The sequence below is a fragment of the Leiobunum rupestre genome, chromosome 5 (genome assembly GCF_980474605.1).
Source record: "Leiobunum rupestre chromosome 5, qqLeiRupe1.1.hap1, whole genome shotgun sequence".
NCBI classification, from domain to species: Eukaryota; Metazoa; Arthropoda; class Arachnida; order Opiliones; family Sclerosomatidae; genus Leiobunum; species Leiobunum rupestre.
The window spans coordinates 12,986,779-13,014,538 of NC_143388.1; the positions used below are offsets into that span (position 1 = coordinate 12,986,779).

The 27,760-nt window shown below is 36.2% G+C and overlaps 3 protein-coding genes across 5 annotated transcripts; 1 reads left to right on the plus strand and 2 right to left on the minus strand.

Moving 5' to 3' along the window:
* Positions 1–5,669: 5,669 nt before the first annotated feature.
* On the minus strand, positions 5,670–7,932 carry LOC149943571 (ubiquitin carboxyl-terminal hydrolase CYLD-like). Of its 2 annotated transcripts, XM_090174925.1 has the most exons (10): positions 7,744–7,931; positions 7,424–7,664; positions 7,258–7,361; positions 7,090–7,150; positions 6,920–7,028; positions 6,724–6,844; positions 6,531–6,646; positions 6,122–6,347; positions 5,925–5,981; positions 5,670–5,840 (listed from the first exon to the last, which is right to left on the minus strand). In XM_090174925.1, the coding sequence occupies exons 1-10, from the start codon at positions 7,814–7,816 to the stop codon at positions 5,758–5,760; spliced, it is 1,191 nt and encodes a 396-aa protein (XP_090031051.1). In that variant the 5' UTR covers positions 7,817–7,931; the 3' UTR covers positions 5,670–5,757. The 2 variants fall into 2 exon arrangements, with proteins under 2 accessions (XP_090031051.1, XP_090031050.1); XM_090174924.1 differs by having other exon boundaries at positions 5,670–5,981; positions 7,744–7,932.
* A 3,876-nt stretch (positions 7,933–11,808) lies between these two features.
* LOC149943572 (glutathione peroxidase-like) lies at positions 11,809–20,971 on the plus strand. The gene is made up of 3 exons (XM_090175421.1): positions 11,809–12,224; positions 18,081–18,224; positions 19,546–20,971. The coding sequence occupies exons 1-3, from the start codon at positions 11,910–11,912 to the stop codon at positions 19,753–19,755; spliced, it is 669 nt and encodes a 222-aa protein (XP_090031547.1). The 5' UTR covers positions 11,809–11,909; the 3' UTR covers positions 19,756–20,971.
* Positions 20,824–27,607, minus strand: LOC149943573 (uncharacterized). Of its 2 annotated transcripts, XM_090175423.1 has the most exons (4): positions 27,461–27,607; positions 26,806–26,967; positions 22,046–22,078; positions 20,837–21,533 (listed from the first exon to the last, which is right to left on the minus strand). In XM_090175423.1, the coding sequence occupies exons 1-4, from the start codon at positions 27,502–27,504 to the stop codon at positions 21,299–21,301; spliced, it is 474 nt and encodes a 157-aa protein (XP_090031549.1). In that variant the 5' UTR covers positions 27,505–27,607; the 3' UTR covers positions 20,837–21,298. The 2 variants fall into 2 exon arrangements, with proteins under 2 accessions (XP_090031548.1, XP_090031549.1); XM_090175422.1 differs by lacking the exons at positions 26,806–26,967; positions 27,461–27,607 and adding an exon at positions 23,523–23,900 and having other exon boundaries at positions 20,824–21,533.
* Positions 27,608–27,760: the final 153 nt, after the last annotated feature.

Sequence of the window (27,760 nt, forward strand, 5' to 3'; positions counted from 1 at the left end):
CTTAATTTCATCGTACTGTTTTTACCTCTCCGAGGGGACTTTGTACCCTAGGAGGGGTTATACAACCACCGTGTCTGTCTGTCTGTGGGTGGGTCTGTCTGTCAGGCCTGCGAACGCGTTCGCATTTTCGGGGCAAAGGGTAATTACTGCGTACCCAGTTTCTTAGAATCAGGGAAAAGGTTTTTCCAAAAGCGCCCTCTTTTTGTCATTGGGTGTAGTACAATTTTTTAATCGGCCGGGATTCGAAACCGAGCCCTCTTGCACAACAGGTGAGCGTTCTACCGCAGAACCACGGATACAGTTACGCTTCACTGAAAATTAAAAACTCTTCCGAGGAGAGGTATATTTTAAATTTAAACAAACATGAAAATTAAGAGAAAGAGTTAAGTACTGACAGTTTTCATAAAGTAAAACAAGCGAGTTTCAATAATATCTGATGCAAGCGCAGTTAGACGAAAAAGCAGACGAGGACGGTACTTTGACGTCATACCTCAACTTGACTTCCGTGACCTATCACGTTAGGTTAGGCTTTGTTTTGTTGTAACAAGTACCATCCTAATAGTTAGTTTTAAAGTCGATAGATGGCGGTGCGGTTGTTGAATTTACATGCTTTCTTAAATATGCAGAATTTGCGAAATTTTTCATAAAACCATAGGCTAAGAAAAGGAAAATGGATTTAAGAAACTCTGATTAGTTCCCACACTAAAGATCTTGGGAAATTTGTCCGCGTAAAATCCCGTTTTTAGAGGATTAAAAAAGGGAAATGACGTAAGTTAACTTCTATTTGAGACAAGGTTTAATGACGACTAGGAGTCGAGTCTAGCTTGGCATTTAGCGAAGGAAATCTCCAGGGTTGTTCAAAATGCATTTTGAAGATGCTAAATACCAATTACCAATTTGCATACAATTTTGAGTTAGAAAAAGTATTTTGCATTTTACATTTTGCATTTTGAGTTTCTAGGAAACTATTTTTCATTTTACATTTGGCATTTTGTGGAAAAACATTTTCAAAATGCTTTTTCAAAATGATATTACTCTGGTACCATCATCGCAGCTTTTGTAAGTAATCATAGAAGGCGATACTCAGAAGCAGATGCACATTGTAAATATATGCGGCCATTTTACATTTTGAATTTAGAAAAACCAATTTTCAAAATGCATCTTGTATTTTGCAATTTACATTTCGTATTTTGAATTATGGAGAAAGTATTTTCCATTTTGGAAAAAAAAAATATTTTGAACAACCCTGGAAATCTCCATTGTAAACCCGGCCCATTTCTGTGAGAATCATAAGGGCCAACATATTCTAGCTTAGACATTCCAACATAGCTTCCTGGTTCATAGTGTGTTCTAAGAATAAACATGTGCTCTTTTTACCCTTAAACTAAATATTCGCATGTTACAGGATGTTAGTACTGCACTTATTTAGTTATCCTCAAAAGCATTAATAATAATTTGCTAGGCTTTTAATGCCTTTAAACAGGTGACCGGGTTACAATGCGTAGGAGGGTGGTGGCAGGCCCTTCATGCCACGCGAGCCAACAACTCCCTACACTTACTATTACCGTTAACCTCACTACAGTGATTTTTGATTTGTACTAATAAACTGCTTGTAGGTTCAAAAATGCTTATAGTTTTTGGTTGATAATAATCTCCAATCGGCGCTTAAATAAATCATCCTCCCTGGAAATCGCCAAGAAGTAATATTAAGTTAGAAGAAACCAGCTATGGACTGTGAGAAGGATGATAAAATACGCGAAAAAGTAGATTAGTCCATAATTAAAAGGGATAATATAGCTAAATCCTAAACAAATTTGAAGAAATTAAAAACGAGTTATTAGTAAGTTTTTTAATTTCTTCAAATTTGTTTAGGATTTAGCTATATTATCCCTTTTAATTATGGACTAATCTACTTTTTCGCGTATTTTATCAAGAAGTAATATTTCCGAGAGCCTGGACCCGCAAGTTATTTAGTCAGGTCGCAAATTGTAACATTTTGACGAAATCGTGCGTTTTGTGATAAAAGCATGAAAATTTGTATACATACATTTTTTTATATGCTAAATCGATTTAAGACGGGAGGGCAACGTAACTATTACGTAACGGCCGTAAAAAGCGATTAAAACGCGCCGTAAAGTGCAATCGGCCTACTCTAACCACCCCCCGTGACTCGTTCGTATGAGAAGGAGAGGGGTTTAATTAAGGGGGCATCCGTAAAAGCAATTTCTTTCATTTTCTCCACTAACTTGATCGGTTTTTAGTATAAAACACGTAAAGTTAAACGTAAATTTATAATTCTATTTTTCAAATCGGAAATAAAACAAAATTGCAAAGAAGAATATATATTCTTAAATTATCGAACCTTTATACATTATTTATCGAGGTTAGAAATTTCACACAGAAGTCCGCATAACCCGGCACAGCTGACACCGGAGATCCCGGTGGACTCTGAGACCGGGAAACGGGACCACTGCGCCTCATACAGAGACCCGCCGCCCCACAACAGGCTACCCAATCCTCCGAGGCGGCCAGTTTGCCTGGACCAGGGCCGGATTAAGACTTTATGGGGCCCTAGGCCCAAGATAATTTTGGTGCCCCCCTTTCAATAGCGAGCGAAGCGAGCTAAGCGCTTCCTCAATTTATAATTGAGAAATGGAAGGAAAAATTCATTTTGCTGCCAGATTTAGTATGTTGTTAGGGGCTAGACGGCAGTCCGTCAGAGAATGTGACAATCAAACGTTTTTGGTTCATAGGGGTGGACGCATTTACTAAAATTACTCCCGAAAATATTTTGTGAAAAGCAAATGATTAAAGTTTTGTACTTTTATTTTTGTTCGAACCCTCTTGGTGCCCCTTGTAGGCTTGGTGCCCTAGGCCCAGGCCTATTCGGCCTATTGGTTAATCCGGCCCTGGCCTGGACCCTCTCGGTTAGCCTGTACCGATGCTCAGTTTCCAGCCCAAACCTGACCCAAGTCGGAGGTTGAGATAGGACCATTTGATCAGAGCTAACATCTCCCAGTGATTTGTAAAACAACCCTTTGGCCTGCTATGGCGTACTTGATATTTTGCTGATCTCATTATCTAAGGGGAAAATTGTTCGTTTGTGATCGAACAAACGTTATTTGTAGGTTTTCAAGTATGTTATTAATAATAATAATCAGCTACAACTTTATCGTTGAAAATTGTTCCCGAGCACCTAGCGATCAAAAATAAATAAAAAAAACGTGAAAACGTATTCGAGTTTTCTGCGATTTGCAATTCAAAGCGTTCCTATACGCATACCCTGAAAATTTCAAAATTATATCTCAATTAGTTTTTGATCAAAAAGCCTGGTCAGAGCAAATCGGGCCACCCTAAAGATATTTTTTTAGATTAATATGTAGCATATACAAATCTGGAATTCAAATATATAACGTAAATTAAGTAATAACTGTTATATTTGAGAAATTTCTAACCTCGATAAATAATGTATAAAGGTTCGATAATTTAAGAATATATATTCTTCTTTGCAATTTTGTTTTATTTCCGATTTGAAAAATAGAATTATAAATTTACGTTTAACTTTACCTGTTTTATACTAAAAACCGATCAAGTTAGTGGAGAAATTGTAAGGTATTTCTTTTACGGGTGCCCCCTTAAACAAACCCTCTCCTTCTCATACGAACGAGTCACGTGGACAGGCGCTTTTTCGGGGGGTCGTTAGAGTAGGCCGATTGCACTTTACGGCGCGTTTTAATCGCTTTTTACGGCCGTTACAGGGGCGGATTAACCCTTTCGGCGCCTTTAGGCACAGAAAAATTTGGCGCCCCTTGGCATTGGTCAGCTAAGGAGGGGCGTATCGGTTTATATAAATATATATTTTTCGGCCATATTTTGAGTAGGGGCAAGCCAAGTACATGGACCGTGGGGCTTTATCATAGTTTTGGCGCCCCTAGAAAAATGGCGCCCTAGGCACGTGCCTACTTTGCCTAATGGTTAATACACCCCTGGGCCGTTACGTAATAGTTACGGATGGCGTCCCGTCTTAAATCGATTTAGCATATAAAAAAAGTATGTATACAAATTTTCATGCTTTTATCACATAACGCATGATTTTTTCAACTTGCGAACTGACTAATTGTTTATATAGTGCTTGTGGAAATTATGGAAACAGCCTTCCCAAACGGCGCAATTTGGGCGAGAAACCGCCCATCTGGCAAATCTACTAATTTCTAGGCCTAAGCTTCTCTCTGAAACCACGGACCGTATATCTCTAGCGGTCCGTGCTGAAACTGAGTGAGAAATCCTTTATTTTAACAATTATATAGTGCTATCTAGGAGCAACAAACACAGCACCCCCCACAATTAGAACGCAACCCGTCAAAAGTCGTGGATTTTCATGACTGTGTACAATTTTCATTGGTTAGACGCTTTAGCGCCTGTTGCCGTCGGAAGGGGAAAATTTGTGAATTGTCTTCTCCCCGCCCGTAAAACGTGCAGGGTAAAGGTTCGTCCAATTAAATTTGTACACAACACCGCCTTAGCTGCGTTCTCCTTGTGTTTGTTGCCTCCTAGGTGCCATCTGGTAGCGGCCGTAAGATATATTTAACTCTTATTTTTATTTGTGGAACTTTAGCAAAATCTAAATTTTACAATTTATTAAATTTATTATAAATAGCAAAATAGTTTGGTAGATTCTCGACTATTGAACCAAGAAAAACAATTTTAAAACAACTCCCCAACAGATGGCGTTATTGTTCCAATTTCTATTGCCATTTTCAACTTTGGGCAAATGTATGGTTATTGATGCTGAAAACGGGTCGACTCGTACGTTCTCACAATTGTCAATGATCCAAATACGTCATTGATTGAATTTATGATGGATGATATTCAACCTTAATCCGATTTGAAACAAACAAAATTGAATTCAAACTGGATGTGCCTTGATTCCACATAGATCCTAATTTGGATATTCGACCAAGTAATTTGATTCATTTGAAAGAGCACATTTCCATACAGTGTATATGAGCACATAGAGCAAAATCAGTTACTTTGGTTCGCCAAGTAATTTTTGTATCGCCTTGCGTTAAAAGAGGCGATAGTCATACCTTTGAGAGCTAAACTAATGGACCCGCATCATAAGCAAAAACCCCATTCATCAAATTGCATCGCCCGCCAGCACGAGTAAATCACGAAACGTTTCCACCCAAAAAGACAAAACAAGTGAGTAAAACGATATGTTAGGTTAATAAGAGCCAGGGCCGTGCTTAGAGGTCTCGCGGCCCCGGGCGAAATGCATGGGCGAAACTGACATTGTGAGTGTAGCGGCCCTCCGGTATATACATCCCTATGGTAAAATTTTAGCGGCCCAGGGCGACCGCCCGGCTTGCCACCCCCTAAGCACGGCCCTGATAAGAGCCACCTATGAACTGCAATGCAAAGAGTGGTTAAACTATAGATGATGTGCTAAAGATATTAGGTATAACGTGGCTCGCTTACAATGCGCAAGTGTTTCAAAATTTGGGTGGAAATCCTTGCAATATCGGACAACGTGGCGCTACAAGAGGTAATATACATTCGCTACCAGTATACTTTGTCCAAGGTTATTCTGGATTTATACATGTAGAATAGTTATAATGGAAGATCCAACACGTTTTGTTGCAGCAGTCGATAGTTTAAAAAAATAGACGTTAAAGAACACAATTTTGTTTACTACTCTTGAGGTTTACACATATTAACCAAAATTACGCAATTTAGTAAGATTCTCTGAATTTTGGCTTACGTATAAATTTTTTCTGGTTGGTTGTAGAAGGCAATGGTACCATTTCGATACAACAAATCGACTTGTTCTTCCAAATTTTCTACATTTTCGAACCATTGTTGCAAATTAGGGAATGGTACGTTGTCTAAATAAGCAGAAACGACTTGTAGTAGAGATTTAATACCTTGAGTACTTGCCGATTCCGGGAATTCGTAAGCAGGGGCAATTTTCGAGATGTACTCTGAAAAGACACGAGTTAAGGTTATGTTATTTTAATTATATTTCGTTGCGATAAGCAACATATTATATTATTATTGTTCGAACTTGGTGTACTTGGAAACCTCTCTTAGTCTAATGGCGTCTTAAATATAAGGTTCTCACCGTCATTGTGGTCCGTCCCATCCATACTGTTGTAGTACAGCCATTGTCCGTCTTTATCAACGCCACTCTTGGCGAAACACAAGTAGTGATTACTATAGAAACTTATGACAGCGTGCAAATGCATGACCACTTTCTTTGGAACCTCCCAGCTGCTGTCCTCGCTTACTACACTGATTAATGCTTCTTCGACATGAGCATCCCGGTCTTCCAATATGTTTTTGTGGCACTGGAAATTGAAAGTCTCTTTAAGTCGTGCCTCAAGGTGCGGTTGTTAAAGGGACTTTCAGTGGGGTGTGAGGGGTCAAAATTCGATTCAAAAAACGTCACTTCATCGGAGTGTTACTTTGTCAATGCGACTTCAACCCCCTCACGGCTCTCCCTTGAAAGTCCCTTTAAGTAATTGACCTACTTCAGTCACGCAAGTTTTGCAGAAATACACGCCGCTCAAAGTTTCGCTAAATATTCCGAAGCATTTCAAGCACTTGGTTGTCGCTTGCCATCCACAAATGCAACATTGCTTGGGCTCTGGGTGAAGAAATTAGCGGGTCAATGTGAGATCACGATAAACTCCAAGTATTATTCAACACAGCTTGCTCAAATACCTAAATCCAAATGGTCGGTGATATCCAATATCGGACTTGGCATTGCGAATTTCGTCGACGGTTCCTGATCCATCACTACCGACGATAACATTGGTAGCTTCAGAACCAGATTCTCTGGAATCTGCGAAATGGAAATTGTGGTTAAAGATTAGATTTAATTTGCGCAATATTCTATATTAGTTTGTTACGTTAAGACCTCTTTGAGTTGGAATTTATGTCGGTCGTGACTGGCGATATTCGAGTAGGTTCCTTTAATAAGCCACGGCGCGCAAATGAATACATTGGTCGAGACGTATTCGACGGGCCTAAAGTATAATTAAATTTAGAGTGTAAGCGTCACCCCGCGAGTATGCTCATAGTTGTTACCTGAAAAATGGTTGAATTTCAAGAATTTTCCCAAAAAAGGCATCGATGAAATCGACAGGATCTGTAGAAAAGGTAAATACGTTTCAGTTGCTACTTTGGTTTCAATAAAAGTGTGATAAAGTGAAGTTCCCTATCCCCGCAACACAATATGATTCTATTCAATATTACCATTCTCCTCCTCTGTCCACGATAGATACTGGTACGGTTGAAGGAAGAACTCGTTCATCATTTCTCGAAGATACTGTTTCTTTTGCGATTTCACATAGCCATCTCTGAAAACCATGAAATTAGCGATGAAATTGTCATGAAGTGTTATCTTTCTTTCGTTCCTCACTTTCGCAAACCATTGACAAGATCCACTAACGTTCGGTGCATTATACGAGCCAGTTCATTGTCGCTTTCCACCGGTGAAGTAAGGATGTAATCAAAGGAATTGTTCAATCCGAACATGGCGAAAAGCGTCGTGTCCAGATAGCTAGAGTTACTGGCGCCTTGAATACCAGCGGGTTGGTTTGTCTTGTAGAGGTGTAGAAGTTTCTCAACCGTAAGTGGTGAACTCAGCCCTGATGTACTTTCTACGTGGAGCAGAAAATAATTTTTATGAAACAAGAATTACGTGGACGTATCTAATATTCTACTATTATATTGACTTACTGATTCCTGCTCCAATCTCGTCTCTATGACCCTGTTCTAATTCCTGGCTCGACGAAGCTGCCCGTGCTTCCATTTTTATGTCAATATTGTCTAATACAGTGTTTATGCCAATGGTTATGGGAGTCAGGTCGATTTCTCCGGAACGTTAGTCCTAGAAATTTTTTGAAATTGAAATTAAATTCTTAAATAACACGCATTTTGACACGTGCCTTTTCTCGTGAGGTTTTCAGTCACAGATTTAAATTTTAACCGATTTTTTTAAATAGCTGCGTTGAATATAATGTCTATTTTCAATGCATATTGGGTTTTCTATGCTCTCTATAATTAAAATTGTTAGATTTGTTTTAGCTAGGAGCAACAAACCTCGCAACAAACACAAGGAGAACGCAGCTAGCCTTTAAACACGCTAACGTAGTGTTGCGTACAAATTTCATTGGACGAGCCTTTCCGCTGAACGTTTTACGGGCGGGGGGGGGGAAGACAATTTCGGAATTTTCCCCTTCCAACGGCAGCAGGCGCTAAAGCGTCTAACCAATGAAAAATGTACACAAGAAAATCCACGACTTTTGATGGGTTGCGTTCTCCTTGTGTGGGGTGGGGTGCTGTGTTTGTTGCTCCTAGGTTTTAGTAAATATTAAATATTACATTTTATGAAAAGGTGGCGTATAATGATACTTATATTTCATTATCTTAGAATGCGCGGTATTAAAATACAGGGTTAAAAAAGCTAACCGTATAAATGATGGAATTTGAAACTTTTCAACACTGAAAATAAAAAAAAAATGTAATTAATTATGTCGGTTGATCTTCAATAAATAACATAATCACACATGACACATTTGAACAATGTAAGGAAAAGGTTAGGTTTTGAATAAAAATCATATTGTGTTAAACATTCAATAAAGTATGGTATATATCAAGGCTAAAGCTATCTCAATAACTTGGAAATCGGTATAGTGAAATCCTCATGAATAATGTATTGAATATCAGAATGCTCCGAACTAAAAAAAACCAATGACCAATGCAAAAGTGACGTCACTAATTGTTTTTATTCCACATCCTCCACAAACTCTGACGAACAAAACTAACAGTGTTTTCTGAACGGAAGGCTGGGAAGACATTTTCAGGACGAAAGGATTCACTGAAGTTCTTGGATGAAAGTACAGAGCCAAAAGTGCCGAATATATTAAATTAACTTTAAAAATTAGCCTCTCAAATTTCAGAAACTATCCGATCCTTCCAGGTGCTATGCAGAGGCCAACGACCTCATTGTTAATCACCCATTTTAAATCCACCCATGGCATTAATATCAAGAAAATATTCCAATCAAAGCAGTATCGGGTTAATCAATCGACCATCCTAAGAGAAGAGACCCAGATCACCAAGACGATAAGCAAATGTTTCAGTCAACCGCGCGTTGTCAACCGTTGGAGGCCCTAAGGGCGGTGGCGCACTGGGAGATGTTAGCGCTGATCAAATGGTCCTATCTCCACCTCCGACTTCGGTCAGGTTTGGCTGGATACTGAGCTTCGGCTCAGGCTAACGGAGAGGGTCCGTGCAAACTGGCCGCCTCGGCGGATTGGGTAGCCTGCTGTGGGGTGGCGGGCGTCCGTATGAGGGCACGGCGGTCCTGTTTCCCGGCCTTTTGGAGCCACACCGGGATCTCCGGTGCCAGCTGTGCCGGGTTACTTGGGCTGCTGTGTGCTCGTCATTCCCCTTTAGGAGCTCTCTCCAAAGGGTTTAACTCTTTACCTACGTAGGTAGGGTGTCGGCTGGAGTTGCTACAGCATCCACTCTTACTCCTACTGCTGTGTGGAAAGTGGGAATTGGTCCACCCATTGCTGCACCTTCTGCTGGGTTGAGTGGCTCGCGTTAAAGGTGCGACCATCAGTAGTAGGGTACTACTACCCATGCTGGATTTGTCACCTGTCCGGGCTAGGTGTATGCTGGCATAGGGCACTATGATGATAGGCATCCGGTGGTATGGTCTCTGTTACTAGGTCAACCGTTGGAATAACCATTTTCGGTACACTAAATACATAATAAGCCAATGGTTTTCTACCAATATGGTAATACGTTTTTCGGCTACTAAATGTATTCATTACCAAATTAGTTGTATAGTAGTGTATTGTAATAATTGGCTTTCAAAATAAGGTAGGTGTTGATAACATTTCTTTATGCTATTTTACTGTATTTTGACATATATACTGTGAATGTTGAAGTAATTCGTTAATAGACGTCAAGATGCCAAACATCGACTGTGGTATAAACTTTTGATGACTAAGATTTACAAGCAACACAGTGGCATAGGAACGGGGGAGTACAATGTACCCCCTTGAAATCCGGCCAGAAATCCCGAAATTCGACAAGAAATCGAAAAATTGCAAAATAGCGCAATCTGCCAAGAAATCTTGAAATCCACTAAAATATCGCGAAATCCAGAAATCCGACGAGAAATCCTGAAATCCAACGAGAGATCTCGAAATCCGACGAGAAATCCCGAAATCCGACGACAAAGGTTTAGAAATCTGAAATCCAACAAGAAATCTTGAAATCCAGCGTGAAATCTCGGATTTCAAAATCCTGTACACGTTAATATGTAACTTATGTTCGAACGTTAATACACGTTTTAAGTTGAGAATTTTCGTTTACTGTTGACTGTTTACGATTTATTTGGGCTCTCTTCGTTTAGGTCTATAACAATATAGGTAACTGTCTATTCGCCAAAACTTTTTTGGGCTGTTAAAATGGTCAATGGTTACGCTAAGCCTGTGGTTCAAAAACTGGTCAATTTTTATCGGAGAGTCAGAGCTAAAAATCTAAATGACTAAATCAATCGATAGGAAATATCAAACCGTCAAGATCTAAATATCAATTTGGCAATGGGGGCCCCAGAAATTAGCCTAGCCTAGTCTATTTAAAAGGAACCACGGCTATGGATTGCATTGCAAAGGATGATTATATGTTTATGCCATAGTTGTGTAAAGTTTTATTTAAATGGCATGAAGTAGTTAATTATAAAGGATGACAAATTAGCGAATAAGTAGTTTAGTCCATTATGAAAAAGTATAAAAAAGCTAAACCCTAAACAAATTTGAAGAAATTGAAAAACTTGCAAATAGCTCGTACCAATAGGTCTTCGAGCAAACATAAAGACGCGAAACTCGGACCAAATAGATTTTCGAGTGAAAAACTAAACTAGTCTAGCTGATTATATCTCTGAAGCAATCTAAATCTTACATCAATACGCAAATATAATCGGTCGCAATACCAATTTGGGAAATCGGTGACCAAAAATGCAGAAAATGTAAATGATACAACAATAATCAGATCGATAATATCGAGCTTAAAGGGAGTAGAACCCTCCTTGTTTGGTAGGGTGCGCCATAGCTTCTCTCTTTTCTCGCTCATGGCGCTAGTCTAGAACGATAGTAGAAACACCCAATTCTTCTATTAGAGGAAACGTGCCCGCCCTGAAAGGTTTTCTCACTTGAAACCTTTATTGTTTCATAGTTAGTGTTTATTTTTTAAATACACCCTTAATTAACATATAAACAACAATATCCGAGCTATAAATTATTTATTTTCATTATAGTTTTGGTATTTATTCAAATATAATTTCTTAATAATGAGGTACGTGGTTTTAGATTCACGAAACGCGTTCTAGCAGATATGAGAAATTAAAGCATTTCCAAAACGGGCATACTTTATATGGGATAATTCCTCAAAAACCACTGTATTTCACACTACGTATAACACGTGGTTAGAAAAATGAGGGGAGGTATTTATGTATTGCCCCAAATTTCTGAAAATGGTATACTCCCTTTAAGGCAAACAGCCAAATGTTTTCGATCAGAAAGGTGTTGTTCAAATTACGTTTAGGAAATAGGAACGAATGAAACTACTTCATGCTTATCTTTAAACCCCAACAAAAACCAGATAATCCGGTAATTAACGTGAACTCGACCGCGAAATATAAATAATTAACGCGTCGGAAAGTGTCTCTTTAAAAGTACGTAATTATAAAAATGCCTGAAGCGTAACTCTAACGCGCTCTCCAATGAAGAGGGAAGTCAGCCGGCGATAACAAGTTTGCGGGTCGCTTTCAAAAATCCTCAATTGAGGAGCGACTGTCGACGCGAGCGGATAGGAGTAATTTCGCGCTCATGGCGTTTCAACTGGCGTTATCGGCGTGCTTCTTAGTGGCCGGCACTCTGCTGGACAGCGTCCAAGGGGCCAGAGTGGCCAGTCGGACGTGTTTCATGTACCAATACAGCAACGGCGACATTTACAACTACACGCAACCCAACCTGATGGAAACGGAAATGATCGACCTGAGTCGATATAAGGGGAAAGTCCTGCTGGTGGTCAATGTGGCCACCTACTGAGGGTTCACTTGGCATTACTGTCAACTGAATGCGCTCAAAGAAAGATTCAACAACTTCGAGATATTAGGCTTCCCTTGCAATCAATTCTCAAAGGTAACGTAATAACGACCATAAGACTGCTAATATCGAATAGAGTCCCTTACGAAAGTGATGGGTCAAGTGTTATTCCAAAATTATATCCAAAATTCACCTTTGATTGGAAATTAAATCCAAAATGTGTTATATTTGATAAAATTACAATATATTAAATAAAATTTTATTCGTATTAAAATATTTGCTCCAAACAGAATTGGATTCAAACTGAAATTTGTTTCGATTCTGGTTGAATCCAAAGTTGGACATTGCATCCCGTCATTTTCATAAGGGGTATTTCAGGAATCTGACCTATGGTAAATGAAACTGTTAGAGCCCTTTTTTTCATATCTTAAAGGGTTAGCATAACCCATTAACAATTGTAAGTTACATTTTAATGACTCCAAAGCTGACGTATTGACCTTGCCATGTTGGCGTATTTTATTGTAATAAATTATTCACGAAGTGTTGCAGTTTTGGCTAGTGCTACTATGCTTAAGAATTCAGATAAGGCTGGCCAATAAACTTTTCTTTATCAGAATGATAAACGCAATCTGTGAGATACCTAAGAATATTGAACTTCAGAGATTTTTAACCCCATCCCACACAAAGTTCCGTCGTAAAATCTACGTAAAATTGCGTGCTCTTTTCACATTTTTCTTATTAAACATAAAAAAGGCAAAGAATTTTAAAATAGTCCTAAAAATAGGACCAGGACAAGGACTGCTAAATATCGGAATGTTAGGAAATTGAATTTTTTTCTGGAATAAGTAGTAAAATGATAGTAAAAAAAATATAAGTGTATATGTTTAAAATTAAAATTTACTAAGCTTACTACAATTATTACATTTATACTTTGTATAATTATATAAATTCTTGAAATAAGTACAATATAAAGTTAAAAATTGTCCAAGATTAGCTTTAAAGGTCAGGTAGAATCTTTGGAAATTGTTAGGGAATTTGAATACGAAAATAGGAATATAGTTTAATAAGTAAAATAATAAAACTCTTCGGGACCTCAACTCCTGATCATATCCTTTGAATTTCAACATTTATCTATCACGACTCGAAATATTATTATCAAAAACTCTCAAGAGTTTTCCCAGGCGTATGAAATATAAAGTAAAATGTTTTGGGATAACTAAAATAAAACTACTGCATGGTGGCTATGTCAGTAATTTTTGATCGGTTAAGCCAAGCATAAGAGGACCCCCTATTTTTATTTTTTGGCCCCTTAGAAGGATTTTGGTGCCCATTTTAATTCCCTAAAGCTAGGCAAAATATAGTGATTCATAATTAAAATTTCAAGATATATGCTCACTGTTATAAATTTGTATACGATTTTAAGCGACTTAAAAGTGAAGCTACAAAATATTTATCTTATTTAATTTTTTTGGGCCTATACCTTTCCTACACCCTGCTACCGCCACTGATAATATTTAACGACTTAGCCCAACCAAAAATCTTTTAAATTTTAAACTCGGGATTTAGGTATACCTTATGGTAGTATTAAAATTGCCAAGGAAAAATTTGTAATGGGCTTTAGTTTTCCTATGGCATTCGAAAATGTTTTTGACCTCTCCATTTAAAAAAAGCATGGGATTTTCTCGGTTTCCTAAATTTTGTTAAAATTTAACCAAAATTGATCAATTTTACCCAAAAATCCTTGATCAATTTTACCGAATATCCTTGATTAATTTTACCCAAATAGGTCAAATTCGTTTTTTGGGGTAAGTTTTGAAAATTTAATTTTTTAAAATTTTAAGTAAGTGAAACCGAGAAAATGGCATGCTTTTTTAAATGGAGATTTTTTTCTTTTGAGGGATCCAAACATTTTCGGTTGCCATGGTAAAACTAAAGCCCATTGCAACTTTTCCCTTTGGCAATTTTCATACTATCATAAGGTCTACCTAACCCCCGAGTTTCAACAAAATCGGCCATAAACACCTCGGGTACTCTCCTTGTTAGTTTAACCACCTCGCTTAAGTTACATTAAAAATACGCTTTTCCAAAACATTGTCGATGTCTTCACATTTTTTAAATAATTGTAAGGCGCTCTTACGTCGTTAGTGTACGAGTTTTTAAAAATAATTGGCCTAAATCGCGTCAAGGAAACGTTAGTGTACACGTTCTTAGAATAAAACAAAACGCGTTAAGGAAACGTATATGTACGCCTGACATTTTTGATAAACGGTTGCTGTATACAAAAACAAACATGAAATATCTAACAATTGTCGGCGCGTCAAAAAAGGATAAATCCACGAGCGCTAAAACACCTACAACAAAATCATAGGTTTTTTTCCCAATTAATCAAATATTATAGGGTCATGTTTATGAACATTTTATACGAATAAACAACGATTTAACATGCAAAAATAATCGGTTTTTTCGTAATTTTTTTGGATAATTTGCGGTTATGAATAAAAATAAATAATTGGATATTTTCTTATTCAAACGCCGACCTCTACACCAGATGAATTTAGTCATACCTCTGCCACAAAATAAGCAAATTTAAAAATAACCGATTTTACCTGTTTAAACTATATTCAATAATATAAAAGTAGAAAATATTTAGCGCTATAAGTATTGAGAACAATGACTAAAATGGACTTAAAATCCCTATTCAAAATATTTAAAAAATAATTGGAAATTTTCTCTGAGTAGATTTTATGTTATTACGTATTTAACAAAATAAAATAAATTTATTTTATCTTATAACATTTTCATTTAAAAAATAATTTATAATATAAAATTTTCAAAATTTATGGTTTAAGTTGGTTCGTCGAGTTTAAAACTAAGAAATTGTTGTGATGAAATTCGAGAATACATATCATAGTTTTATCTCCAAAACAAAATATATTCTACCAAAAACCAAAGGCCATGAAAACTAATCAAAAAATCATCATATTCACAGGGTTTCTCTTTAACGTTAAGTAGCATTAAAGGTTTAGATAATTTTAATAACTATCTATTTTGAAATTCACAGTAAAGAAGAATTGTTTAAGATAAAAGGTAAAATTTGTCATTATATAAAATTAAATATTTTCAAACGACTTTCAATATTTGTTTGGAAAAATATTACATCTAAATAACATTTTTCAGTTGGACTGGAACAAAACTATGTCTGCTATTTAAAATTATAAGTAAATAAAAATTAACTCAAAAATAATGAAAAACATTTTAAGTTCAATGGAAATGGTAGCTCTTTAAGGGAAAAATAGGTTCAAAACTGTTAAAATAAAACTATAGTCGTGTTACTCTTCTGCCTTAAACTCAGTAGATTGCAAATTTTTAGGATACATTTAGAAAAGTCAATTCTTGGATTTACCCTAAGACATTTAGAAGAAATCGAATAAAAAGTATTTTTACGGCGACTGCGGGAGGGTACCCTATTTTAATCGCTTCGTCCGCGATTATACCTTAGCACCATGACGAATGACGAAATTGAGGGTAAACGAATTTCCAAAATTATCGCCTCCGCTTAAAGTCTTTAAGCGAGGATGACTAATAGTTGAGAATCACGATTTCTCCAAAACGAAAGTTCTTCGAGGTATCGCCTTTGAGAGCTTCTTAGAATTTTCTCTTTTAAAATCACCTTATTTGAAGGCGGGTATTAAAAAGTGTCTGATGTCCTTGGCCCATACCGGTTCAAATTTTATAAAACACCAAAAACGGAGGAGACAAGAAAAAAAAACATTAAAAAGGAAAATATGATACTACATGCACGTATACTACTCGTGAAATATGTGAGGGATATATCGGAGTACGGTGACATAAATTCAACTACAACCGGCATTTTTAATATCAAAATTTAAGTTTCATTGTTCTGACATTTTTTCTAAATTAATGTATATTTTTAAATTTTTGTTTTAAAAATAATTTATTAAATTATACGCATTGCAGAAATCGATAAACGTTGATTTAAAATTATTCGATTTTGAAATTGGCACGCGCGGTTTAAAATACATAGAATTATGAATAATTTCACAGCTTAGAACGACAAATATTTGAACATTCTTAAAAATAATAGCCACGCGTAATATAATTTGCATACAATAGATTTAGATATGGGATTTCCAAGGTGGATTCCATTGTCAAAACCCATCAACCGAAAAAAAGCCATAGACAAATGCTAATAAATGATATATTAGGATTTAGCAACTAAACTGAGCTGAAGTTTTTAGGCAAAGTTATATGTTTATCACAATTAACCTTTGTTTTTTTTACATATAAAGGTAACATTGCTTCTTGCTCTATATTTTTAAAATGGCATAGAATTAAAATCTGAGGATGACCTTGATTCAAGGTTCTCAGCGACCTTGGTAGAACTTTCACTTTTCTTGGTATAAGAGAATGTCTTTAGATTTTTAGAACAAGAGTTGCAAAAACAGTACGAAGAACGTGATAGGGAAAGCCAAGCGATATTTTCCTTGAAGACCTAAATTATTTTTTTGTGTTTTATTATTTTCAACCTACTTACATACACAGGTAAACAAAAGATTCACCAGGACAGCTATCCCATAAATTTCCTCGTGCTAAAATTTTCGTCTGCTAACTTGGGTACAACACCTGCTCGGTATTCGCCGGTTTTAAAAAATCCTTAAAAAGTCTATGACGTAACATTTATCCTAAAGGTGGCGCATAGAAATTAGAGAGAGGAACGGAAAGTGTAGCCAGGCCCGGACTGGCCCGGGCGGCAAACCGGCGATCGCCGGTCAGATCGGGGACAACTCAAATTGGGGGCCAAAGAGGAAAAATTTGGCATTAATGGGAAATGGGGCCCAGACGATTGCATAGCCGGTGGGACCAACTACTAGCCAGTCCGGCCCTCAGTGTAGCCTCGACAAGGCATTAAAATAATCTTCACGTCTCAAAGCTTGGATTAAAAATAGTAGTGCCTACCTGGATATATCACTTGGAAAAAACCTGACAAATAAATGACTTTTGCGAGAGCAGCGCCGCTTTGGCGAAGTTAACGGAGAATTTCCGAAACTCCCGTAACACGAAACCTTTACAAGGCAGAACCCGTAACAAACACTTAGGAAATGCACGCGGAACGCTAGCGTGATATATCCAGGTAGGCACTACTATTGTTAATCCAAGCTCAAAGCTACGCGCTAGGCCCATTTACTTCCGGCTTTCTATTGGCTGATCGAGAAAAGAAAATAATTTATTTTTCTAAACTATCATTAGCTAATTAAAATTCTTATTTCTTAATCATTGAGCCAGAAATCAGGATTTCGCGGGGTATTGATGAGAGTATTTACATTAATTTAAATTAATTTTATTAGATATTTATTATTGTTTATAAGTAATGGTTTTCGTGAACTTTTGAAAATGTGTTGTAGGAAAACCGACTTTCCGTTCCTCTCTCTAAATTCTAAGGGTGGCGCTAGTAGTCGAGGGTTACATTGTAAAGACGCTTTCTGGAGAGGATAGCTGTCTTGGAAAATATTTAATTTGGCAATGTTACAGATAACACAGTGCTATTTTTCACACTTATTTTAAAACGGTTTTGGCCTTTCAACTTCTATTATAGACTTTGTTTCGAGACAAAATATGTTATACTTATATTTATTACGTTACTTTTGCTAAAACTTAAAGGCCTAGGTTTTCTTCTGCCTGTTTTCCTTGAAGTTTTCTTCCCGCCACGCAAATATCCTGGTGGTAGGCCAACCGCAGAACACGTTGGCCTACCACCAGGATATTTGCGCGGCGGGAAGAAAACTTCAAGGAAAACAGGCAGAAGAAAACCTAGGCCTTTAAGAAAAAAATTCTAGAAACGATTCGTTAGGCCAATGATCCTAAAAGCCTTTACACGCAGCTCGTAAAATTCCTCGCATATAATTATAATTTTGTGTCCGTATTCATTTGCAGCAAGAACCAGGTGCAAACGGCACCGAGATACTCAACGGAGTGAAATACGTGAGACCTGGAAACGGGTTCACGCCTGACTTTCCCATGTTTAAGAAACTCGAAGTCAACGGCGAAACAGAACATCCTCTCTACACATTCTTAAAGGTAAGACAGAGCGACCATGAACTGATTTTCTCTATTAGCGCTTAACTCGCGCGTTTTTCATATATTCCGACGTAAAAAGGCGCGTACAAATTACCGGAAAATTTGGCTAAATAAAAAAACCGGTTAGCGAACTACTAAATCGAAAACAATACGGAAACGGCAATAATAATAGATTCACTTTTATTTTGTTGATTTGTTATCGTTAAAAATGGGTCATTGAATTCGCCGAATTAAGCAATGAGAGGAGATAATAAGGATAAGATAGACTTAATGGGCTGTGAGAATACCCAGAATTACAGATGACTATTTCACGGGAGAAAAATGTAGTATTGCGTAAATCAGCGAAAAAATAAAGCATTTCAATTTTGACGTTACCCAAATCCTGACAAAAATTAAGGGGTATCAGCAGTATATAATATTTATCTTTCGAGATAAGTATTCCTATAGGACTTAAATTCGCCGAATTAACTATAATAATAATTTATATTATACTGAGTTGCAGGTTAAGAAAGGCAAAATATCTAGTACATTTGGCGGAAAGATACTAGCACAAACATCCGGTAAATAGCGGCGGGAATTTCGAATTTCGCCCATTTTCTGTTGAATTCCTAAAGGATCCTCCGCGTGTTATATTAATCCATTTTAGAAATGTCTATTGCGTAAATTATTATTTTTAAGCTTCATTATAGCGCATTTTTTGTAAAAAATCATCAAATCGCTCGTTTATGTACGTCAACGTGGTGATCTCGGCATTACCCGTTCTATACTTACCCTGGACTAGCCAAACGGAATATTTTTTAGGTATGCCTCATTTGAAGTACTAAAATTAATGAGTACAACTGTTTTTAAATCTTATCTATGTTAATAAATTAATGATAACTTTGAAATATAACGCAATAGACGGTATTTTCCAAAATTATATAGCGCGCGCGGGTATACTTAGAAATTAAACCGTAAACAGGCCAAATTCGAAATTCCCGCCGCCGATTTACCGGAAATTCCTGCTAGTATCTTTCCGCAAAATGTACTAGATATTTTTCCTTTCGTAACCTGCTACTGAGTATAGTACTACTACATAAGATAACAGTACTCTCATACAAATAATAATATCTCAAAAGAGTTAGGGGAGGTTAAAAAACAACGAACAGTCTCGTATCTAACTCAGCAGACAATTCAGTGAAAGCTACTTTGTATATCAACAAGTAAGAAGTAGAAAGTCAGGTGTGACACTCGAGTTATTGGGCACGAATCTATCGACGTTTCAAAATGGAGATAACAAGTGTCCCGAATTTCCTTATACTAATTCGGCGCCTTTTTTCAGAGTTCTTGCCCAACAACCCGTGATGACTTCGCGTTGGCTGAGAATCTGTTCTACAAACGAATCAAGCTCCACGACATTCGATGGAACTTTGAGAAATTCCTGGTTGATCAACAAGGAAGACCCAGGTTCCGATACGACCCCAGTACGGAACCCTTCCAAATTTCGCGGGACATTCAACAACTGCTAAGGCAGACGCCCATCTCCAATTGAGGCAACATTTGTCTTCCAAATAAAATACGTTTAGTTTTACCTCATTTTACTTCTGCCTTCTCTTTCATTTAAAGGATTACAAATTTGGCTCACGTAAACAATAACATATAATTATTACAGAACGAAAATAAAAACCACATTTGCATGGTTAAAATTAAATAACATTTATAATATAATTATTAAATAGATATAATCGTTTGCTATAAAAGTTAATAAACAAAAGTTTCTAAATCCTTAGAACATAAATTTTCAATAGGTTACATTTAGCTTGCAATTACACCTGTATCTCGAACAAGTTATTCTAAAATACAACTACGGTTGTTTTAATCATTGTGCAATTGCAATGCGGTATGCAATACGTAAACTAATAGAGTAACTTTCCTTGGGAAACCAGTTTTGTATTTATGTACGTAAGCTAATTTCGTTTCTATCCCACCCTCAATGCTACTTTTGTAATCCTTTAAATCTGAAGGTTAAAAGATTTCGAAGAAAACTTTCACAGATTTACCATACTATATGTAATTCGAATAAATTACAGCTTATAGTCGATTCAATTATTACTAAATTGTTCAACTGTTTTTCTATGACTTTTATACCGTATATTGGAAAGTAACGTCCGACTATAGTATAGCAATACGCAATAAGTAATTCTGGTTATAGAATGAGGAAATCCAACGAGTCTTTCAACTTATTATATTACCGTACATAATAAAATGTTTCAACTTATTATATTACCGTACATAATAAAATTTTTCAACTTATTATATTACGGTACATAATAAAAATTTAACTTATTTACGGTACCCATAATAAAAATTTTCAACATATTATATTACCGTACAGAATAAAATAAATAATACAATTAAACCTCTCGAAACCTTGACTCGAGAAAATGTAATTTGAGGCAAGACTATACGGTTTTTTATTCATTGTTTAAAGTCCTTTTTTTTTGGAAATTCCAAAGGTTTATGTACACCCATTTTGTTTCACTGATGAAGGCTACATTGTAAATTACGTTTCCGTAACCAATTGCGCCTGAACGTTACGACGAAATTCGACTAAAGGCTTAATCGATTATACAGCGCATTCTAATCGTTTAAGAACCGAGTCGTGAAATGTTGTAATCGAAATAATTAATGAGTAATTTGCGCGTAAGCCTGTTTCCACTATTTCCTTAAATTTAAAATGAATAAAATATTTTTAAAAATGATGAAAAGTTTATTTTGTTATTTACAAAATATGGATAAGTGTGTTATCGAGAATGAATTCAGGTACCTTAGAATAAGCGAAATTAAAGATTCTAGCCCCACCCTCGCGCAGAAACGCCATCTATGTTTACATTTTATCATTAAAAAGCAGATTAATTTCCGCTACTGCCATATTCTTAGGTACCTCAATGCATTCTTGGTGTTAAAAAAAACTGTTCGTCCGCCCTTAAGCTGTACAGAGCTACACCACAACCAACTCTTTACATTCAGTCCAAGCAAATGTGTAGCTCAAAAACGGCCGTAAACTGTTCGATGGCAGGCCAAAAGAATTCGCCTCAGCGTTTGGACTTGGGCGATTTCTTCTTCTCGGAACTGCTCTGGCTCGACGAACTGCTGTCCGATTCGGAATCCGAAGAGCCGCTGCCAGACTCGTGGCCAGACTCGGAATCTGAAGAGCTACTGTCCGAATCGGAATCGGACGAACTGCTACCGTCGGAATCGGAATCGGACGAGTTGCTGCTGTCATCGGAACTGTCGCTATCGCTACTGGTATCGCCTTCGGCGTCAGATCTAACGTTCAAATGTAATAGTGTCTTAGAAGAGGCAGATATTTAAATTAATTAATTTAATCACAGACCACCTGCCGCAAGAGGGACCTGTATCGTTGGTAGTAATTTATTTTTGTCTCGAATGTGATGCGGCTTTTTTGCGCCATCTCACGGCAAGTAGAGGCAGTTTTAAAGGTACGCGCGACCATAAAAAATGTATTGTAGAAGCTGGCTCGTGCTCAACTTCTTTATTTTTTTTTTGTAAAATGAAGGATTAAGAGCCCGCCATCTCTCGGTAAGTAGATGCAGTTTTAAAGGTGCAAAGACGATCACGCGCGACCATAAAAAAATGTATTGTAGAAGCTGGCTCGTGCACGACTTTTTTACTTTTATTTCGTAAAATAAAAAATTTTCACGCGCTATTTTCTGTAAGAAAAGCCGCATCACTTTTGAGACACCTTCTTTCGAGGTTGATGCGAGTCCTTCTTGGGGTAGGTGGTTTGTGAATTGTGATTTAATGAATCGTTTAGTTACCTGGCATTCTTCTTTTGGGCAATCATTTTCTTTCTAAAAATGAAGAAGAAAAATATAAGAGAATCAGTCGTATCGTGTCTACTAATGTGCACGTCGAACAATGAAACCATCATTAAAAAAACCCTATATCAGGCCCAAATATGTATTTATCCTAGTGTTGATGTTTTTAGCAGACGATTCAATTTTGATTAAAAATAGACCAAAAATAGACAAAAATAACGAACCAGGAATTATATATAAACTAACATGTGATTGTAATAAATCATATACAGGACAAACAAAAAGAAAAATTAGTATTCGTAAAGAAGCCGATATTGGCCGATACCGGTATTATAAAAATATTTTCAGAAACATTTAAAAATTAGAAAATTATCGATTAACTAACTAATGATAATATTTCATTTGATTGGCCACGTACGCCAGACTTCAGAAGCTAGGTCATAACTTTTTTTAGACCGGGGGTTACGAGTGTAAGCAAATAAAAAGCTACAATATTCGAATTGTGAGAGAAAATATGTATCAAGTAAAATGAAAGGAAAAATTCGGATATAATCTAGCTAACTTTTTTCCTGAAAAATTAGAATAAAATGGTATGACAGTGCACTGAATCGTCTTTTACTATGATTTTATCATATACACTACTGTTATGATAGATAACTTTGTTAATATCGGCCGATATTACCGATTGGACGATATATCGTACGATATTATCGGCCACGAATAGCAGGGTTGGCTGATTTAAATCAACTTGATATTAATCACGATTTAAATCAATTTTTATATAGTATTTTTGAAAAAGAAAACACCTCGCCAATTGCTATAAATTAGGTTTAAATATAATCTTTCTTGTACTTCCCCCTAATGTTGCATCGGATTGTTACTGTAGGTGGAGATTCCGCCGAATTTGTTTTGTAAAAGTACCAAAATAGGTTTTAAAAAATAAAAACTTCTATATGATTATTAGCTTAAATTTAATAAAGTCATTATACATATTAGTCTTTAAAAATTAAAACATATTTGTTTTAGGTAAAATTATGATACTACATTATATAAAACTTTGAAATTTTAATTAAAATCAAATAAATAAAACAGGGTTGCCACAAAATTGTCAGATTCAAATTCCCTGTTTTCCCTGACCATTTTAAGAGATTTTCCCTGACTTATTAAGGCCAAATTTTTTTTTATATTTCACTTTTATCAGAAGTTAATAAATTTAGATGGACTTATATTTCAGTTAAAAGGTTATTGTAATGTTGAAAAATTTAGCCAAACATTCAAGGAAATCATTGATAATCACAGAATTTGTTATAGATCTAGATTTAAATTACCTTCAATAAGTGCCAAGATCAAATTGAATTCCCTGACTTTTCCCTAAATTTTTACCAATTCTTAAAATTCCCTGACATTTCCCTGACTTTTTAGGCCCATCCCATTTGATAAAACCCTCTATGGAAACTGAAATAAATCAAAAACTCACTGTTCCCTAATACCATGACTTTCCTCGCTTTCAGAGAAAAATCTGGAACACATGGGGTTGCAGAAGCCTAGGCCGAGTGAATTTGGCAAACACCGATATTCTTTGAAACGCGAATTAATTTCAGAATTCTTCTCAAGAACCGAAACACTTTTAACAAGTTTGTGGTGTACCGGAATCTCGTTTGTTGGGCAGTTCATATTTTGCGTTTTACTTTTAGCCATTCTAAGTTGACGACAAAGTGAACTATAAAATTTTGTCTAGGTAATTAATTAACGATTTTTCCTTTATAACGAGTTGGACGAAATCTAGCTATGATCTGAAGGCTGGTGGTTGAGAAAATTGAGAGGCACACGGTACAAGTAGCTCACGGAAAGAAGTTAAAAATAGACTACGGAGATGAATCTGAATCGCGGGGTTTAAAATTAAACCTCAATTTCTCCATTTTTAAGTCGACCATTTCATTTTATACAAGTACCATATGTAAAATAATAGTTCGTAAGTATGCCTCTGTATAACATTTCCATTGAAAACAAAATCAATGAGACCTTGTTTCACACCGAACATGGAAAATTCTAAATAATGCTTCCGCTTTTGTAAAGGTTATGGAAACAAAATCTAGTTCACTAACTTGTTGATGACGAGTTTTTCGTCACGTAGTTGGAAGTGACGCATTTATCAGTTTCAATAATGTAAAGGTATTTTCAAATACCACAAGTAGAGCCAACTTCAATAGTTTTGACACGCGCTTTTGTTTTATCGCAATTGGCCAAGATGGTACTTTTGCGTGAGATTAATTTTAAGAACGCGCTGCCTTATTCAGTGTCAATTTTTTTGGAAACCGATAGATGGAGGTACTGTTATTGAAACTGTCAAATTTACGTTGTAAAGAGTGAGCAAGGTTTTACTAAATAAAATACTTTTTTGGTCATACTTATTAGTTATTATGTTACATACGATAGTACTCGTATGCGATTCGAATAGAAATTGTCTTACATGAAAAACGCGATTACATATCGGTACGTAGTGTAAAATTAATACAGAATTGCCTGTTTTATTTATGGTCAACCTTACGTTTACGCCAAAACTAACTTTTTACCTCTCCGAGGGGACTTTGTACCCTAGGAGGGGTTATACAACCACCGTGTCTGTCTGTCTGTCTGTCGGTCTGTCTGTCAGGCCTGCGAACGCGTTCGAATTTTCGAGGCAAAGGGTAATCACTGCGTACGCAGTTTCTTAGAATCAGGGAAAAGGTTTTTCCAAAAGCGCCCTCTTTTTGTCATTGGGTGAAGTATAATTTTTTAATCGGCCGGGATTCGAACCCGAGCCCTCTTGAACCACGGATACATTTACGCTTCACTGAAAATTAAAAACTCTTCCGAGGAGAGGTATATTTTGGCAAGCTTGCCAACTTCTTTTATTTTACATTACTAAATATCAGCTCTATCAGTCCTATTATTTTCATCTGACAACAAGATGCACACTTCACCCAGAAAAACTGACTTCTTTAAAGCTAGGAGCAACAAACACAGCAACCCACACAAGGAGATCGCAACTCATTTTCTAGCGTACATTTTTCATTGGTTAGACGCTTCAGCGCCTGCTGCCATCGGAAGGGAAAAAACCGTAAATTGTCTTCCCCCTTTCCGTAAAACGTTCAGCGTAAAGAACAAGGTTCGTCCAAAGAAATTTGTACACAACACTTCGTTAGCGTGTTAAAGGCTAACTGCGTTCTCCTTGTGTTCGTTGCTCCTAGTTTAAAGGGTCACAAAATAATTAAAAAAAATTGTCCGCAATTTCAGTTAGAATTTTTCACAGCCCTATTGTTGAAATTCTAAGGATTCTGTCGCCCTTAAAACAAAAGGTTTTTTTTCGAGGAAGCTTGGTACACTTTCCAGACCGCGGATGGCGCCACATACCAGTAATTTATTTCCCACTTCTAATTAAGGCGTAACGCCCACGCAATGTGCAACCCAGCGTTGCCAACCGTACGATAACTATCGTATTTGTACGATATTTAGGGCTCAAATACGATGTACGATAGTGGTCGACTATCGTACGCAAAACCTACGATAATTTGAAATTTTCAAATAAAATAATTTATTCGTTAAAAAACCTGATACTATTGAAATCTAGATTCCGCCAAAACCAATTAGAAAGGTGATTTATACCATATAAATCAGCTTTCTAATTATTAATTTAAATTATACGCTAGATTTTCCCCTACTTTTCCTCTATCCTCAATACTGTTTCATATCCGAAACATATTTTTGGCCTAAAATATGCAGTCAAGGTCAAACCAAAACGCGGGCGAGGTTTTTTAACTACATTTTTATGATCTTTTAAAATTCCCACTCGCCGCTCGGGCTGATGCATGTTCAGAAAACACTTAGAAATGACTAAGAAATCTGGAAAAAGTTCGCCTCGGCGCGAGCCTTTTAAAGCGTACGATAATTTTAGCGAAAATACGATAATTTCGATCCCATGGTACGATAAACACTTCTTTAAAGGTTGGCAACGCTGGTGCCACCGGGCGTACAGTGCGCTCAAGCTGTTTCAAAGTACTGGTCAAAGTGTTCAATAACCCACTTCTAAAAATTGACAAACTACTTTCTTTCCACCAATTAAAATTGGAGTATTTTTTTTTTGGAAATTGTCAATATAAATTAGGAACTAAGAAATGTTTTTATTTATCACAAAAAGAATTAAAAATAAACTGGTCAGTAAGCGAAAACTATTCGCTAGTTTTGGAATAATTTTTAGGAAATAGCGAGCAACTTCAATATACAGTTTGGCTGTAATTGTATGGAAGAAGTTGGTAGTTTGGGATAATCGGTGTATTCTTTTAATCCCAAAGCAAGCGAATAGTTTTGGCCTAGAGTCATGTCTCCTGCTAATATGAACAGTGGCCTGATTCCAAATAATTAACTTAGAATAATGCCACTGTCTTAATAATAACCTGTTTGCGCAACCGATTAAATTCAAAATGGAATTAATCATATTGTTATGTCTACAAAAGGTAACAAGCTAATGCCCCATTAGTTAAAAATCCATAATTACAAATTTAGTAAGCCATTGCCATTTATGATTTTAGTTAACTATGTCACTTTTGGGGTTTGAGTATAAGAGTGTAGAGCAGACTGAATATCAGAAGCTTTTAAAAAGGATACAGACTTGATAATGTTTTGAGAAATAAATATTATAGGTAATATCGATACATTAGTTGCTTAGTGTTTCACATTTATGGTAAGATCATAAGAACGTGCTTTAAATTAAACAGACTTACAATAAAGCAGTCTGTTCTTCCTCTCGGCTCCGCTTCAATTTCTTCTTCAATTCCATAGTTCTAGATGGGCGGTGAAGATATTTTCTTTTTCCTTGGCATTCGTAAGTCCAATGGCCCAGCTCTAAGCATTTCTGGCATCTAACTTGACTGGGATCTGGAAGGCTGAAAAATACGAAAGGCTCATTAAAAATACAATTTTATCTGTGCCATGCTTATGATAACTAATGCTACTTATAAAAATAATACGGTACTGTGATTAATCACTCGTTTTAAAAAAACTAATAAAAGTAGAAGTATAATATGTTGCTCTTAACACAATTAGACAAAAACTTACACAGGAGTTTGCTAGTTCTAAATTATGAACATTTGAAAACTTGCAAAAGTTAACGATAGCATCTTAGATGGCATTTTCTCACTTACTCCCAATTTTTAATTATTTGTAATTTAGCAAGTATAGGAAAATACCATTGCCATCATCGAAAATTTAAACCTTAAAGCGTTTAAACTTGTATTAACCATATAAGCCAACGCTTATCCAAGGTTTAAAAAAACCATGTTGTAGTTGTATTTTTCCAAGGCTTATTACTAAGCCTTTTTAATATAAAGTTTAAACTTCAAAAGGGTATAATTTCAATTTAAAGAAATTCAAAATTACTTTTTATTTCCAAGGCTTTTCATCTTCAACAATATGTTTGACATTTTGAATTAAAAACTAATTTCAACTTGTAAAACCTTATGCTTAATAGTACCCGTACAATGGTTGCATTAACGTGAAAGACAATCTACCATTCAATAGTGTATTTTTCTTTACGAACCTCGCCATTCGTTCTAATACTGATTGCAGAATGAAAAGCAGACAGCTTTGATGTTTTGAACGATTGATCGCCATCTACTGGAAGAAAATATTCCATGTGAAGCGCTGCTGCAATGTGACAAGTAAGGAAAATAGCAAAAA